At 38.4% G+C, this 15,906-nt stretch overlaps 1 protein-coding gene across 2 annotated transcripts in view; it reads right to left on the bottom strand.

The window, feature by feature from the left end:
- Positions 1–3,204: 3,204 nt before the first annotated feature.
- GALNT2 (polypeptide N-acetylgalactosaminyltransferase 2) overlaps positions 3,205–15,906 on the bottom strand; it is a 96,181-nt gene continuing 83,479 nt past the window's right edge. The window contains exons 12-16 of one of the 2 annotated variants that reach the window (XM_090135448.1): positions 13,998–14,090; positions 13,731–13,814; positions 11,632–11,758; positions 7,559–7,678; positions 3,205–6,258 (exon numbers count right to left, since the gene is read on the bottom strand). In XM_090135448.1, the coding sequence (XP_089991574.1) occupies positions 6,103–6,258; positions 7,559–7,678; positions 11,632–11,758; positions 13,731–13,814; positions 13,998–14,090 (580 nt within the window). In that variant the 3' untranslated portion in view covers positions 3,205–6,102. The remainder of the gene's footprint in view (positions 6,259–7,558; positions 7,679–11,631; positions 11,759–13,730; positions 13,815–13,997; positions 14,091–15,906) is intronic. The other variant, XM_031613729.2, reaches the window with a different exon arrangement.

The following is a 15,906-nucleotide window of genomic DNA, read 5'->3' as shown; positions in this document are numbered from 1 at the left end:
TTCCCATGATTTATTTATTTATTTATTTATTTTTGCAACCTTCTTTATGCTCCACATTAGCTCACTACAAAGCATACCTAATGAGTGTTTGCTAACTCATGCGTCAGTACAAGACAGAGACAAACTGGTACCCAAGGTGATGTGATGTCCTGTGATGACCAGGAGGGGAAATACAGCTGATGGGTCCCACAGCTCCACAGGATGGGCAAAGTGCTTTAGCATTTCAGTGTTGCTAATTTTCTTGACAAGGAGCACAAATGTTAAGAAGTACATTTTGCAGAAATAGTTCTCACCAGGCAACCAGGGCATAGCACTCAGTATCACTTTCTAACCCTCTATTTTTACCTAAAAATTCCAACTTCCAAAGGCAAGGTTTAAATAATGTGAGCATGGCAGTAAACATAGGTGTTTCCTATTTCAAGATCTCTTTTAATTAAAACAACGTCATACATCTGCTGGTAGAAATAAACTGAAATCAAACAGGTCCCTCGTCCTGCAGCATAGGAGCATATTGTAGCTCTCTATGCAAGAAATCAAATCCAGTCAAAAGAGTATTTTGCACCCATTCATCCAACAACCTCTTGGAGGGGCGTACAGAGAGAACATCTGTGCTCTGACTTAATTCCCAATTTTTCAGCTTGATTACTGGCAGATCTTAAAATAGCTGCTGGATGATAAGTTGTAAATAAAATGTGCAGTCTAACAAGAGATACAACTCTGACATTTTTGCTCAATCTGTAATCACAGCCTATTATCCCAGACTATATTTTTTTAATGGCTTCTATTCACTTGAAGTCATTCTGTACAGGAATAAGCCTCTTGTTAGAGCATTCTGTAATTACTGCTGTGAAATATTTCATTGTATTTCAGTCTGGATGAGGAGAGCAATGCATGCAACTGAGGATCACACGAATCTATAGCATATCTATATTTAATATAAATACAAATAAAACAGTGTAGACTTTTTCATATATAAAAATGTAACTTAAAATTAACTAAGGTTATGGTAGTCCTATTCCAGGCAGGAATTGGACAGTACTCTACAGGACTCACTTCAACTAAGACAACCACCCTTATCTCGAGCAGTTTAGCATTATAATCTCTCAGTATTCAGTTATGTACTGTCAGGGATCCTCTTGAGAATTATATATTTAAAATACATTTTATTTAAACGTGAAGAAAAAAAGTTTTAATGTTCCCTTATAAAAATGGTGTAAATATCTGACTGTGAGCATAGTGATGGGCAAACAGAAAATCCACCCACACAAACAGGCGAAAAAACATGACCTGACATTCCAGCCAGAAAGTTACAATAGTTGAGAAACTTTGATATATATTTGAAAATAATGCAAAGGAAACAATTAAGTTTTAGTCAGAAGGAATACAAAAATTGCTGGACAGTTCAGATTCTTACATTAAGCAGCTTACTGGGAAAAGCACCCACAGAGAAAGCCTAAGGCTCTACAAAGACATGAGACAGACTTCTGCATTTATCACTGGATTAGATTACAAAGGTACTACCCCCAGAAGCCTAATTGCTTCCTAGTATTACCTGTCAGCTCAGAGGTGTCAAAAGGCATTTAAGATGGAGAACCCTCATTTGAATTCTCAAATACAATCTGTAAATACAAGGTGTTTTCTTCTGTTCACTGCAGTTTGACAAGGCAATTTTATTTTTCCAACCATAAATATTAATCAGTGGTCTATTTTCTTGATAGAAGATTCCATTTAGATTTCATTCAAACTTTCTGAAGGGTGACAACTAGTCTCCTACTTCCAACACACAGGGAGAGTAAGCTTACACCAAAGAATTCTGCTTCCCTACAGCTTGATAGGCAAAAATCCTCCTGTCAGTACAATTAAAGCATTTATATCTTTCCTATAAATGCCTCTGCAGGTTATTCTAGCTGATAAGTCCTTGGGGCTAACTGCAAACCTAGGTTTCTTAGAGCAGGAGCAAGTGTTCTAGTTCCATATGCTGCTGAGTAGAAAAGAAGGATGTGCCTCAAGCTCATTTGAGCCTCACAAACTGGATAAAATGTCTAAGCTGTGATTTTAACTTCATCCATTCTTCTACTTATCCTCCTGGACAGCACTGTACCCTGTCATAGTTGTTGGATTTGCAGCCCACATCTATCACAGAAATGTTGTAATCAGGTACTGTGTCCCAACTGCAGCCCACAAGAGGAAGATCTCACATTCACAGCTTTCCATCACCTGCTATGGAGAATTTGCCCCCTTCCCAATTGGGCCACTGTGTCACTTCATTTGAAAGTTCTCTAAACTACACCTGTGAGGTTCTTGCCCCCCAGGAAAAAATACTTTTTTTTAAAAAGGTGTCTTTTTTAGTTTTGTTTTAGAGAGTATTTCAGACCTTTCCTCAAGAGCACTACAGACATCTGAATTACCGCCCAGCATACAAAAGAAATCTCTGATTAAGCACAAAGAGAAACATAGACTCACAGAATCATTAAGATTGGAAAATACATTTAAGATCATTTAGTCCAACTGTGAGCCCATCCCCACCATGCCCATTAACTATGTCCCTCAGTGCCACATACACATGGTTCTTGAACACTTCTATGGATGGTGAATCCACTGACTCCCTGGGCAGCCTGTGCCACTGCCTCACCACTATTCCAGAGATTATATTTTTCTTAATATCCAAACTGAACCTCTACTGATTCAACTTGAGGCCATTACCTCTCATCCTATCGTTGTTAACTGTGAAAAAAGGCTGACCTCCACTACAACCTCCCTTCAGGGAGTTGTAGAGAGCAGTAAGGTCTCCCCTGAGCCTCCTCTTCGTCAGACCAAATAATAACACATCTCTCAGCCACTCCCCATAAGACCCCTCACCAGCTTTGCTGCCCTTCTTTGGGCACATTCCATGATGTGAGCAGATGAGGACAGGCATGCCAATCAACTACAAGAGCCATTGTTGCCATCATCTTCCTCGAGTCCCTCCAGGCTGAAGTAAGCCATGCTTGGAACAGCACTTTCTGGAAGTGAAAAGAGGGACAGCATTAGTCTTGAGAAGATCAGATCTAACTGGGTCAGAGTGAGGGACATGCCTTAACCACGTATTTTCAGGTAACTACTGTCAGAGTAAATTCACCCAATGGGAAACAGCTTTGAAAATAAGAATTTCCTCAAAGCTATCGTATTAAATACAAATTCTCTTTTCTTAAATATCAATATATATTCATGTACACACATTTTTATAACAATTACAGAACCAAGCTTCAGGCAGACTCCTTGGTTTTACTTAATTGCATCAACCACCACACATTTATCTATAAAGCATTCTTCTTTATTTAAGTTAAACAATTTTTCAAGGATGGTTTCCATCTATAAAATGAACAAAGTACAAGCTCTGTACAGCAGACTTTTCAAACCAACTGAAAAAACAGTTTCCAAACTAAGTTTTGAAAATCTGCAAAACAAACAACATCACCATTCTTGCTCTGAAGACGGTAAGAAAAGTTCTCAGAAGATTCCATCACCATTTGCTTCAAGGGCTCTTAATTTATCTTTCACATGGGCCAATTTCCTAAATATTTTTAAATCACAGTAATTAACTTTGGCACACTGTCATGTAAACATAACAAAAGGATAACACTTGTCTGTTCTCTCAAAGAAAAGTAATGCTGTCTTTAACATACAGCTCCTGTACTAAAGCCCCTGTGCACAGCATCCACGGGGAATTAGTGAAAATATTCCTACTTTATATGATACCATTTAACATTAAAGACTTAAGAGGTGGAATACAATTTTTTTCTTCCAATTCTACCTCAGAATTAAGAGGCCAATGTTCAGAGCTGCAACTTCTGATCTCAGTTGAGCATTATGTTTACTATGATCAAAGTTGCAAGTGGAAGTATCCACGGTAGAAGCTGAGTGCTTTCTCCTTCTAAATTCTGTTTTCCAAAACCTCAAGAACTGGTTTGCTGCTGAGCCCACATTTCAGCATTTATTCTCCAGAATATTCAGAAATCTACTGCTATGTTATGAATCATGTTCTTCAAGTTCTCAGCAAGGTTAAAAGGCTACAGATAGGGAGAGACAAAAAGATGGAAACTAGTTTACCCACTGCATGGCCTCTAAAACAGGCTAGATTTAAGAAAAATAGACTGTGAAGAACAAAAAGAAAAAGCATTAATTACCCACATATTAAAAAAAAAAGAAGTCAGATGGATGGGAGAAGTTGGATTTAATGTCTACATCCAAAAGGTATGCAGATACTTGCAGGTCATAGCTCCAGAGACACAAGATATTTGTGGCACACTGACTGGCATAATTAGAGTCATTGACCACTGAGTACCACCTCTATATCTAACATATAGATGCAGCCAAAGGAAACTGAAGAATCAGGAACTGCTCTACTTCCAGAATCAAAGAAAGAGGGGACTGTACTGGAGTTATACAGTACAGCAGATGTTTTTCGTCTCCTTGTGATCAACTCTTACATTTTTCCCCAAGATCCATATCTTACCAAAACCACTTCCTGACACTGCAGGCCTGCACTATTTCTTTTTTTTTTTCCTTTTTTTTTCTTTTTTTCCCTCGCACCAATGCTGTGTCACTTTTATCAGTGCTGAAACTACTTATTCATTTTTCATTTTAAAAGCTCATTCAAGCATTTAATTATTTATTTATTTTAATAAAAAAGTACATAGTCTATGCAAACATAAGAAAGTACAGGTCAAAGTTGATTTAACTTCGACAGGATTATTTTAATATAAAAATGACATCAGCTGAGTTGACTCTGTAAAACACACAGGCTCTATGGTGAAAAACACCACATAGGATCTGCTGGCATCCAGACTGATTCCCAGAGCCAAACCTGAATCCACCCCAAAGCCCCATATAATGAAACAAAACAAAAAAAAAAAAAAAAAGAAAGAAAATTACCCAGTAGCAGGCCTATAAATTAAGTAAGTGCAATTCAGAGATATTACCTAACTGCTCATCCTTGCAAATTAAAATTCAGACCTCATGCTGCCAACGGTGACGTTTCCTTCCATCTTACTCTCAGAACTCAAGAGGGGAGTTTGAGACAAGGAAATTTTTGTTATGATGAGGGCCCAGAATAAAATTATGCTGAACCCACATGGCTGCATCTGTGCAAGATCTGCACCACTCGTACAATTTTGTAATGAAGAGAAGTATTTCAGGACATAATATTACAGAAATCATCAACACAAATATCAAGTACAAGATTAACGATATCCAGAGCACATGTAATGAATTTCCAAGCTGGAATAAACAATCTGAGCAATCATCTGTGCAGATGCATTGGCTTATTCTGCTGTTTTCTTTCTCCTCCTGAGTTTCATGATCTCCAGTGAGGGCGAAGCTTCAAAAAGTAGATCCAGTTTGCAAAGCAAAAGCATCCAGTGTTAGCACGGACATCATACTCAGCAGCACAAAATCCGCACCTTCATTAAGATCCACTCTTCTAGCATTTTGATCCAATTTCTGGTTACACATACGTCAATGACTTCGTTGATAATTATAGGGTGATGAAAATCGATATAAATCATTGGGAGCTGGCAATATATATATTTTATATATTTATATTTAGAGTCCATCATAGAAAAGTTCATATTCAAATTACCAAGTACACACAGGAAAAAAAAAAAAAACGTTCAAAATGACACTTCTGTTTTTGGAAACAACAAACAAACAATGCATTTCTATGTCAATGGAGATTTCAAATGATCTTCTCCTGGTAATTTTTCCCACCCTCCCTCCCAGACCCTGTTCCCCACAGGTGTTTTTCAAGATCCTTTTTCTATCATACATCAGTTGTTCCTAGAGTTAGTTATCTGCTGTGCAAGTATGTAACTGAAGACAGAAAGGAACTGTTAAAGTCTTCACACCAAGAAGGAGCTGTGCTGCAGCCACGTTCAGTGAAATCTTTGCAGTGCTCCGAGTCCACCTGTTCCCTGGTGTCCGCTTCAGCACTCTCCTACTTTCAGATAAAGATGGAATACTGAGGTATATAAGTTCCGTGGAAAGTTTTAAGAAATACATCAGTAATTCAATCAAAACTTTGCCCGATGTCTATGAGTTGAAACAGCATTTTGCTTGTAAGTTCTACTGCTGCAGATTAAGTGTGAATTTCCACTGTTGTGATAAAGAAGGACTGCAGATCTCAACAGTGAGACCACCATTTTTGGCATTTCGGCTGTCTAGACAGAGGTTGCTGCCAACGTGCCTCAGTTTAGAGTTGCTTTCAATTTGTTCCCATTTCTGGAAGAGAGAACAAAGTTAAGCTGTAAAAATCAGGAAAAAAATGCATTCTATATCCCATCAAGTTAAATCTTCATGTGCTTTTCTGGCTTGTGCTTAGGAGAGATGTGAATACTGCAATAATGCAGTTTAGACAATCCTTGATTAAGGGTATGTACGTTATAGAAAGCCTTGACAAAGCAACTGTTCTTTCAGCTAATGCACTGCACGAGATACAGAATACACCAAATCATTTTCTTCTACTTCAGCACTTCTCAAATATGCTGTCACACCATATTTGACTTTCCAAAGCCTTTAGTGTGAGGAAGAAAGTAAGCCACAAAACCCATCCCCAATATCACTACTACTACAGTTCAGAACATAAAGCAGCGAAAAGTACAATCAAGGCAAGCTTGGAGAAATCTAGAAATCAGTCAGGTGCCTTTCAGTTATAAAGATGTCAACTGGTTGGTCTGTGCTGTCAGAAGCACTGTTGCCCAAGGTGATGCCAAGGACAGACAGAGTAAATACAAACTGTAAGATGTTAAAAGATTTTCTGTTGTATTTTCTTTGAATTTCGCCTTTAAGCCTTATCAAGAAAATATTGCCTCCTTGGTTTCTTTATCTGAAAAGTAGCAAGAATATTTTTTCTTCTTCAAAACATCAATGTTTCTGTTTGCAAATATTGAAATACGGAAACAAGGAAGGTAACAGAAAATCAGAACTGATGACTTAGCAGAAGCAGAACTGTTACATGACAACTGACAGCAACAAAAAGATGATACGAGTCTGCGAATGCGATCTTCCTCAGGCATGGGAAATAGATGAAGTAGCACTGCTGCATTAATGAGTCTAGCAATGGAGTCTAGCACTGTTATAAACAGGTCACGGCTGAAAAGAAGAAAGGAAAGCTAACCCACCCTCCTGAGACAGACTATGTTATCTTCAAACTTCACTGAAGGCCTTTCAAATATACATCATGGAACACATATTTTATTTCAGAAAACGGATGGGACAGTTGAAGACTGTCACACAACAGAGCTGCTGGGTGAAACCTTTATATAATGCCAATTTTGAGATAACAGCTCTATACGTTATCATAAGATTGTCACTGGTTTATAAAAAGGAAAGATCAATATACAAAATTATTCCTGCTGCTCTGCTAGATGTTATGTATCCAAATTTTACGTATGCAAAGAATGATGCAGAGCAAAGAGTAGAATCTTTAGAACAGAATACAGACACGAATGCATGTTTTTGCACTCTCATTCACAGCCCTGGTTTTCCCACTGTTCACAGACTGTACTCAGGACATACTGACCTGTCTGCTGTCATTTTCCCTGCAGCCCTGAAGTTTTATTAGTGAACCAGGTGCTCTGTCCACAACAGTAAGGCACAAATCCATGTGTTTCACTGACTTGTCCTTTGTTAAGGCCCATTCCTAGAAAAAGGAAGTAAAATTTATGAACAGTATGCAAAACCATTTATACTAAGTTATACACAAGGTATATCTCTGCTATCTCTGCATCCATAGCACAGGTTAAACTCCTGTGAATGGCTCAGTAAGAGCATTAGAACGATTAATGTTGCCCACAGAGAAGGAGATGAGAAAAATGGTACTTTTCAAACACAGTACTTTCATTTACTCCAATGGCCTCAAATCGACGCTGGGCTGGGCTAGCTGACTAACTACTCCCTCTACTGGCATTATGGAGGTACAACAGGAAGTCACAGGTCCTCAAGTAGGGTCAGCTTCTAAAGCAAGTATCTAACTGGCTACATTTTCTATGTATCTACTTATAGCTATATAGATTATATGTAACTTTCACATTACATATATGAAAAAACCAAGCTTGGTCTGCAATGTCGCTGGTCAGCCTATCCACACACTAGGTAACGCACATGTGATGTGAAGGAAAACAGTTCCTAATGGTAGAGCTCACCAGAAAGCAGAACACAAGGCAGCCAAGCTCAGAGGTAATGGGAGAATGAGACTTTCGACCCGAACTGTGATGTACAAGAGAATTTCCTTTAAGTGCACATAAGCAAGCAGTTTCTTAAACGATGAGCAAAGAAAAGTTGTTCTGTATGCACCACTGCCCAGCTGGATTTACCTCAGTGTCCCCCTACACAGCACCTGATCTTGCCCTACCATTCACACTCCGCATGCCTCTCACCCTGAAGTCTGATCTCCAGGATCTAGATTGGTCTCCATGTCTCACTATCCTCTGAGGAAGGGACTTGATCTCCTTCCTCGCTGGAGCCACACTAACTGTCTAATTCTCCCTCACTGCTACTTAAAAAGGAAAAATTCACATCATTCCAGTGAGTTCAGAGGAGTCAGGATTGTGCAACACAAAAACCTAGATATACTAGATCACATCTGGCTATATTTAGTGTTATTTTGTAAGCAGTGAGTGTTTCAGAAAGAAATTAGATGCCTAGTCCCATTCCATTTTTCAACTTACTTTTAACTGATGTTCAGCTTGCATGATCACTCAAATCCAGTAGATTTAACAGTGATTAAATTTCTTTGAGAACAGATGCTCAGGAAACAATCAGAACTTCTCTCCAATGTGATTACCAGTAATCACCGTCATACAGGAAGCAAACCCAGCAGTACATCATCGGACACCATATTATGCAACCACTAGAATAATTACAACTGACTATGCAGAACAAAAAGGAAGGAGAACTTTGCATCTCCCAAAACAAAAAGCTGAAAGCTTTTCCTTTCCCTCTCAATACATCTTTTTTTTTTTTTTTCACTACATTCAGACTGGATACTAGGAAAAGGTTCTGCACCAGAAGACAGTGGGTCTGGAACAGGCTGCTCAGGGCACTGGGCACAGCTCCAAGTACTGGAGTTCAAGGAGCAATTGGACACCACTGTCAGACATAGGGTTTGGATTTGGAGTGGTGCTGTGTGGAGCCAGGAACTGGGCTCCAGGGTCCCAGTGGGTCCCTTTCAACTCAGGATATTCTGTTCTGTTTTAATCTCAGATAAAACAAAATGAGTTGCCTTCTCGTTTTAATCATTTTGTCCAAAGCCAAGTAGCATCATTAACAGCCACTTTTAACAACTTAAGGAAGTAAGCAAGTATTTTTAGAGCTCATCAGCAAGCACAAGTGCCAATGAAACAGATGATTTATAGTCAGGTAATGACATTTGAAAATACCGTCAGTGTAGTGGTTAAAACTCGGGTTCAAGAATCCTGCAGCAAAAGGAAGTCAAAGCCGTGAAGATACTGATTTTTACATCTTTATCCTTCCATCAGAAAACCAGAAGAGGCCCAGACAAACCAGCAACCACACAGGAGCTCATCTAAAAGCAAAAGCTACAGCTTTACAGAAGTTCTAAGTTCTGCAGCTGGAGACATCTATGTGATGGCCCTTTATACTGAAAAACAGAATGTACAGGTGCTTCCTCCTAGTGATCAGGATCTGTGATTTGCTATAGTGGAGATAAGTTTAAGCAAGTTGCTTTACAGGAGAATAGGAGAAAAATGCGAACAGTGCATGTAATGTGCTCAGGATGCAGGCTGGAAATACATCACGTGTGTGACAACTGGAAAACCAGGACATCTGAAAAAAACCTGTCTCAGAAATCAGAAATACAAAGTTAATAGAACACTACTAACCTTAAACTTTCCCCTTGCACCTGAGTGCATTTGGCTTTGTCTTAAGCTCCTTATGACTCTTAAGATTCGCACAGAGTTGTCAAAACAATATATCAGAATTTCTTCATCCATTTTGAAGTGCAATTCTACCTTTTGGACCACTGAATTCTAACAGTCTGCTTCAGGAAAACAAATCTATTTAAACTGAAGTTTTGCTTTTTAAGCTGTGTAAGCATAAGCCAGAGTACACTCTCCATTATGGTAGAACAAGGTTTCTGCAGCCTACAGTAGTTGAGTACTCACAGTCTCACCCTCCACTCCCACCCCTAAACATTCTCAGTAAGAATAATTGCAAAACACATAGGACAGAGCTAAAGATTCTGCTTTGCTCCCCCAGCCTTCTCCCATGCTAAGATCGCTCCATTCATTCCTTGAATCCAATATGGAACTCAGTGTGGATGTAAAAATTCACTGTTGACCAGCCCTGCCTCCTAACGTGTCTGAAATTCCATCACAGAGAGAACATACATTTGTTTTTCAAGGTCAACTTCACAGATGAAACTACACTGAAAATTGAAAAGAGGGATCAAATTTGGAAGAAGAAAGGACTGAAAGAAGCATGTATGTATCTATAGAGAACATACAGGATAACCAGAAACTACCAAAACTTCTGCACAGAGGCAATTCTTTGACACAGTTATCCTTCTCAAAAAAACAAAACAAAACCAAAAACCAAAAACCTGTGCTATTCTGAAGATGTGTGCATTTTCATAAAGATAACAGAAAACGCCTCCCCAAGTATATTCCCTTTAATGATAGAGAAGACACATCTCAGACGTACAATGGCAATTCAAATCAGCATTATACACTGCCTGAAACAACTTACTTATGTTAGGCTTTATCTGATTATAGGGCCTTCCTCTTTTAATTTAAATCAGAGCACAAAATTCTGATACAATCACTCTTTCAATAGGAGATTTGCAGTTGGTCAGGCTTCTGATTTAACACATGCATTTGATTATTAGTTTTATATTTATTATAATTTATAATCACATTGGTTCTGAAAAGCTTAGTGACCACACAAAATAGTGAGTACATACGCACGTGCTTTGTTAATAATGATGAAGTCATGACTGCGTAATTAGATTCTTTACAATAATGTTCCCATCTACAGATGCAACATATTTGTAAGTAAAAGTAGGATCAGGTAAGTTTTGCTGAAACACTGCCTTTACTGGGAGCAAATAGGAGATGAAGTTTAAACGCCTCTGTTTTCTGGAAGAGCTGAACAGGGATCTGAGACAGATTTTTTACATGCCACTATCACGAACTGGAAATTACTAATACAGCATCACAGTAAAGCACTGTTCTGATTTCTGCTGACCTTAGGCCATATGCTTAACAAGCCATATCTTTTCTTAAGAAAACTTCCTCCAAAAATCAAACATACCAATTAATGTATTCAAGCTTTTTATGAAAGCCTAAAACTCCTGGGAAAGACTACTGGCCTCCATTATAGAAATAAATATTAATAGACAAAAAGGAAGGGGATAACCTGATCATATTGAATGAACCTCTCTGCTCAGATTCTAACCCTGAAAATGCAAAACTACATTTGAGGGAGAAATTCGTACAACAGACTGCCTAAATAACTGATTTGTTCATTTGAGTTTGTGTACCTATCACTAGCACACAGTACATGGTTGAGTTAGTTTCAATTTATTTTTAAATCCTAAGACCACATATTTTGGAAAAAAATGAAAGGCATACAGACCTGGTTTCCTCCAGCATTATGACATTCATAAACTCCAACAACGCCATCTGCAAAATGGCCCAAAGTATCAAGGCAATTGGTACCCTGCTGCAAAGCCCCAAAAGCTATATCTTGATGATCAGGTACCCTAAAATAAAACCAGAAATATCTACCTCAGTCAGTTTTTCTTTGATATTTCTTTTACCTCCTCCTCAAGTATTTTTGAGATGAGAGGTTTAAGATGAGTGATGACTACTATTTGGAAATTCCAAACATCTTTTGAAGACAGAAGACAAATTTTTGATCAAACTCAAACCTGCAAGCGTAGGACAAAAATAGAAAATGAGGATGAACATACAAACTCAGCATAATGACCAAATTAAAGGTGACATCATTATCATTTAAGGTCGCTCATATCTTCACGTTATCAGTTCAGATCACCAGGCCTTTTTCCAGACAAGCCATCAGAAACATTCCACTTCTGTCCCAAATTGATCTGTACTGAAGTGTTAGAAGTTGGGGTTGAAGGGAAAAAAAAAAGAGGACTTTTTTACTCATTTTTATACAGTTGCATGTAAAGTGGAATTCATATAGTCTGGAAGTACATACGGAAACACATTCAGAGTACCCTTGTGGGGCAGAGAGACCATAAATTCATATTAAGCAGAAAAGCAAGGGTGTACAAACTCCTTTAAAAACTTCAGACTATAATAAGAATATAATAATTCAACTCAGCAGAGTGAGCGCAAGAGAGGTGACACAGAATAAGATAACATTACACACCAGTAATGCTTATTGTAGCATATTTTCCAAGAAAAATTGCAAGCCGTATTTATTCTGACAAATTAAACACAAATAAATAACCTCTGGCACTTTAAGAGAAATACAGAATAACTTTCCTCCTCGGCATTATCCTGGTTCATGAGACTCTGTAGCATGTGTGGCTTTGTACGAAATATACCAAGGCTGTAACCGCTGATGCTCCTGCATTCCAAGCCTGTATTCTACTAGTAACAATCCAACTTCACTGACACAAAGTGTCTTCAGCAATAAGTATTCCTATGAATCACACACACAGTATCCCACCGTTGTGCAACTAATATTATGTCATAGAAGACCTAATCACAGAATCACAGAATTGCCAGGGTTGGAAGGGACCTCAAGGATCATGAATCTCCAACCCCCCTGCCACACGCAGGGCCACCAACCTTCCCACCTAATGCTAGACCAGACTGCCCAGGGCCCCATCCAATCTGGCCTTGAACACCTCCAGGGATGGGGCATCCACAACCTCTCTGGGCAGCCTAATATTCTACAGACTTAGATACCAAAGCGGCAGGGTTGGAACTGGATGATCTTTAATGTCCCTTCTAACTCAAGACATTGTGCTTTTGTGACCCAGTAGACATACCTATTAATACATTACTGAACAAAAATCTTTTCATTCAAGAAGTGCTCAAACGTTTTTTTGAGGATTTTTCATTGGTTAGTATACATTCTACAGCAGAAATTATTCCTTTGTATCCTGTATTATGTTAATGCTGTAAGCAGTGATTCGCTTTGCAGAAAGTATTAGTTACGTTACCCATAATGTCAGTTTGTTTTTTCCTCTACACATGCATAAAGGTTAGCTATTGCCCACTGACAGAGTAAGATAATAAAACATGTCACTTAGCTTCTTAGAGCAATGCATTTACCAATGCTTACAAAACTTGCATGACTTTCTTATCTGCTAGCTTCTGTTATTTCTGGTGTACTTCAGCTTTCTCACTCAGCTAGTCATGTGCTTCAGTGAAGGCAAAACTTTAAGGGAAGACAACAGGAGAGAGAACAATGTACCCTCAAGCAAAAAGACCATGTAGGAGACTAGCTCCAGGCTCAGAGGAGTTCAGGGCTTTGGACACTATTCTCTGAAATACTGCAACTACAGCTGCAATTCCATGTAAGTGGAAAAGAAGATTACTTAGATAAAATGGATTTTTAGGAATAGAACAAACAATATTGAAAGCAAATAAACCCACAACTATATTTTACTTCCAAGGAAGGGGAAAGAGAAACCAGTGATTTCAGGAGAAGACAAATCAAAAGTCCACACCATCTCAGATTCAGATGAAACTCACCGTAACTCAGGATAAACATTTTCAAGATACCATTTGAAAGGTTTGCAGCTAAGTCTTTTTCTGAGTTCCATTCGGCTTTGAATACTAGAAAGGGAAAAAGAAGAATGGTTTTCAAGGTCTGGATGCTATGTTTGTATGCATTAATGAATGTATACAAAACCCAAGTTTCTCAGTAGATCTACATCTTCAGGACATAAGTGCCATCACTACTTACACCTCAGAAGCCACTGTTTTTTGAAGGAGGAAAAAGAAGTAATTGTGACTTACTTTCCATAAGGTACATTCCTGGCTGAAGGCACTGCTGCATAATAGAAATTCTTGTACTCATCCATCCAGACTTCTGCTGCCCTGCGTGTATTTCTAGGGACAATCATACGAAAAAAAGGTTATATTTTCTCCCAACTGCAATTAAACCACGTCATTTATTCTTGGTTTGATTTTTGTCTTTCTTAGTACTACATCCTCGGCTGCCTCAAGCCAGACAGAAGATTTCCTATTAAAGACCCAAGTAACAGAAAATCATTAGAAAATCACAACTGAAATCAATACATTTAGAACAAATGCCTTTTCCATGCTATGCTGCTTCACATTTTCATCTGGAACTTAATGCGTCCTGGAATTCTTTCTGTAATCTTCAGGGAATGTTGTTGGTCTTGTTGTTTGTTTTAATACAATTTGACAGACCAAATTCAGTGAGTCTTCACCTGAATAAGCAAGTTAATTGGAAACACAAAATCTCAACAATCTGCAATATTTAATAGTGTATTTTACCTTGCTGAAAACAGATATGCTAACTTCAGTAACATATTTCCAGTCTGCATCTTACTATTACCAGCATAGCACTCAACATTTCAAGACATAAGCTGCTCTGACATTCAAAGCTACGAACCAAACAAGTCGACTAAAACAGAGGAGACAGTACTTAGAATTTTTTTTTTAATACTTGAAAATTCAGAGGTGAATTACTGCAGTAAATGTAAAGGAAAAAAAGCTAACCAGGATTATTTACCTCAAATCAAATGGCTAACTAAAATGTCCATATTTTTGTAACCGGTGTGTTTACAGCTCCCTTTGGACTGTGAGATTGTAAGGTGTTTTTTTTCCCCATCTCCTGGCTTCCATGTAAAACTCATCTACTTCTATTGTTTGTAATTTCATTGAATTACTTCCCTTGCAACTGTCATGCTCTGAAGCTTATTTTACATTTGGCAGTAAGTTCAATCTTAAGCAGCCAGAGTAAGTGCAGTCAGCCAACAACTTATTGGTATGATTCTTTCCAAATTAGAAGGCAGAAATAGCCAGGACAATTTCAGTTCTTGCAAGTTGCTAAGAGAGGAGGAGGTAGGGAAAGAGGAAAAAAACAAAACAAAACAAAACAACAACAACAAAAAAAAAAACAACACAGACTTCAATCATTTCTTGTTTGAGGACCAATATTTTCCTTGCAAAGATTCCTTTTTTTGTGTGTGTGTGTGTGTGTGTGTGTATGTGTATAAGCAAAAACCCATTCAATTCCAGATCAAACTGTTTCAGATCAAATTCACTTGTAGGCTGTCAGGCTTTAATGACTGTCACTCAGCCACTCAGCAATCAGCTTGGCTATCTATTCACAGGCCAAATGGATTTTGGTGGTGGGAGAGATACTAATTGGTTTGCCATAGTTTAACAACTCAAAAGGCACTTCCAAGGCCAGTATGCACCTCTGTATCACACTTCTACACAACCAAAGATTAAGAATTCAGACACAATGTAACATGAATATGGAAACCGTATAAATGCTGAGAACTGCTCAAATCTGTATGACTCCAAAGCAGTCAGAGTACTGAGAAACACACTGTAGGGAACACTCAGCGCTTAGATTAAACCACAGATAATAAAACTTAGCATCATGCCATCAGAGATAGTTTTGCACATACCAGACTAGGGTCTGTAAAGTTTATTAACTCAGATGAAGTTGCGTATTAAAGCAGCTGGCCCTCAAGCAGTAAAGCATAAATACGTGCAAAGCAAACCCGATCTAATACATTCTGCTAGAAGCAAGCAGCATCTGCCCCCACCACACAGCCACGATGTCATCCCTTTTCTCCTCTTGACCACGCGACTCCCAGTCTCTCATCCAGGATCAATTTGTTTTGGCTGCCCAAAGGCAGTGCATACTGGCTAGTCAGCTAAAAAT

This window comes from Phasianus colchicus, chromosome 2 (genome assembly GCF_987193195.1).
Source record: "Phasianus colchicus chromosome 2, bPhaCol1.hap1.1, whole genome shotgun sequence".
Taxonomy (NCBI): Eukaryota; Metazoa; Chordata; class Aves; order Galliformes; family Phasianidae; genus Phasianus; species Phasianus colchicus.
This window is presented reverse-complemented; position numbering and strand designations above follow the sequence as displayed.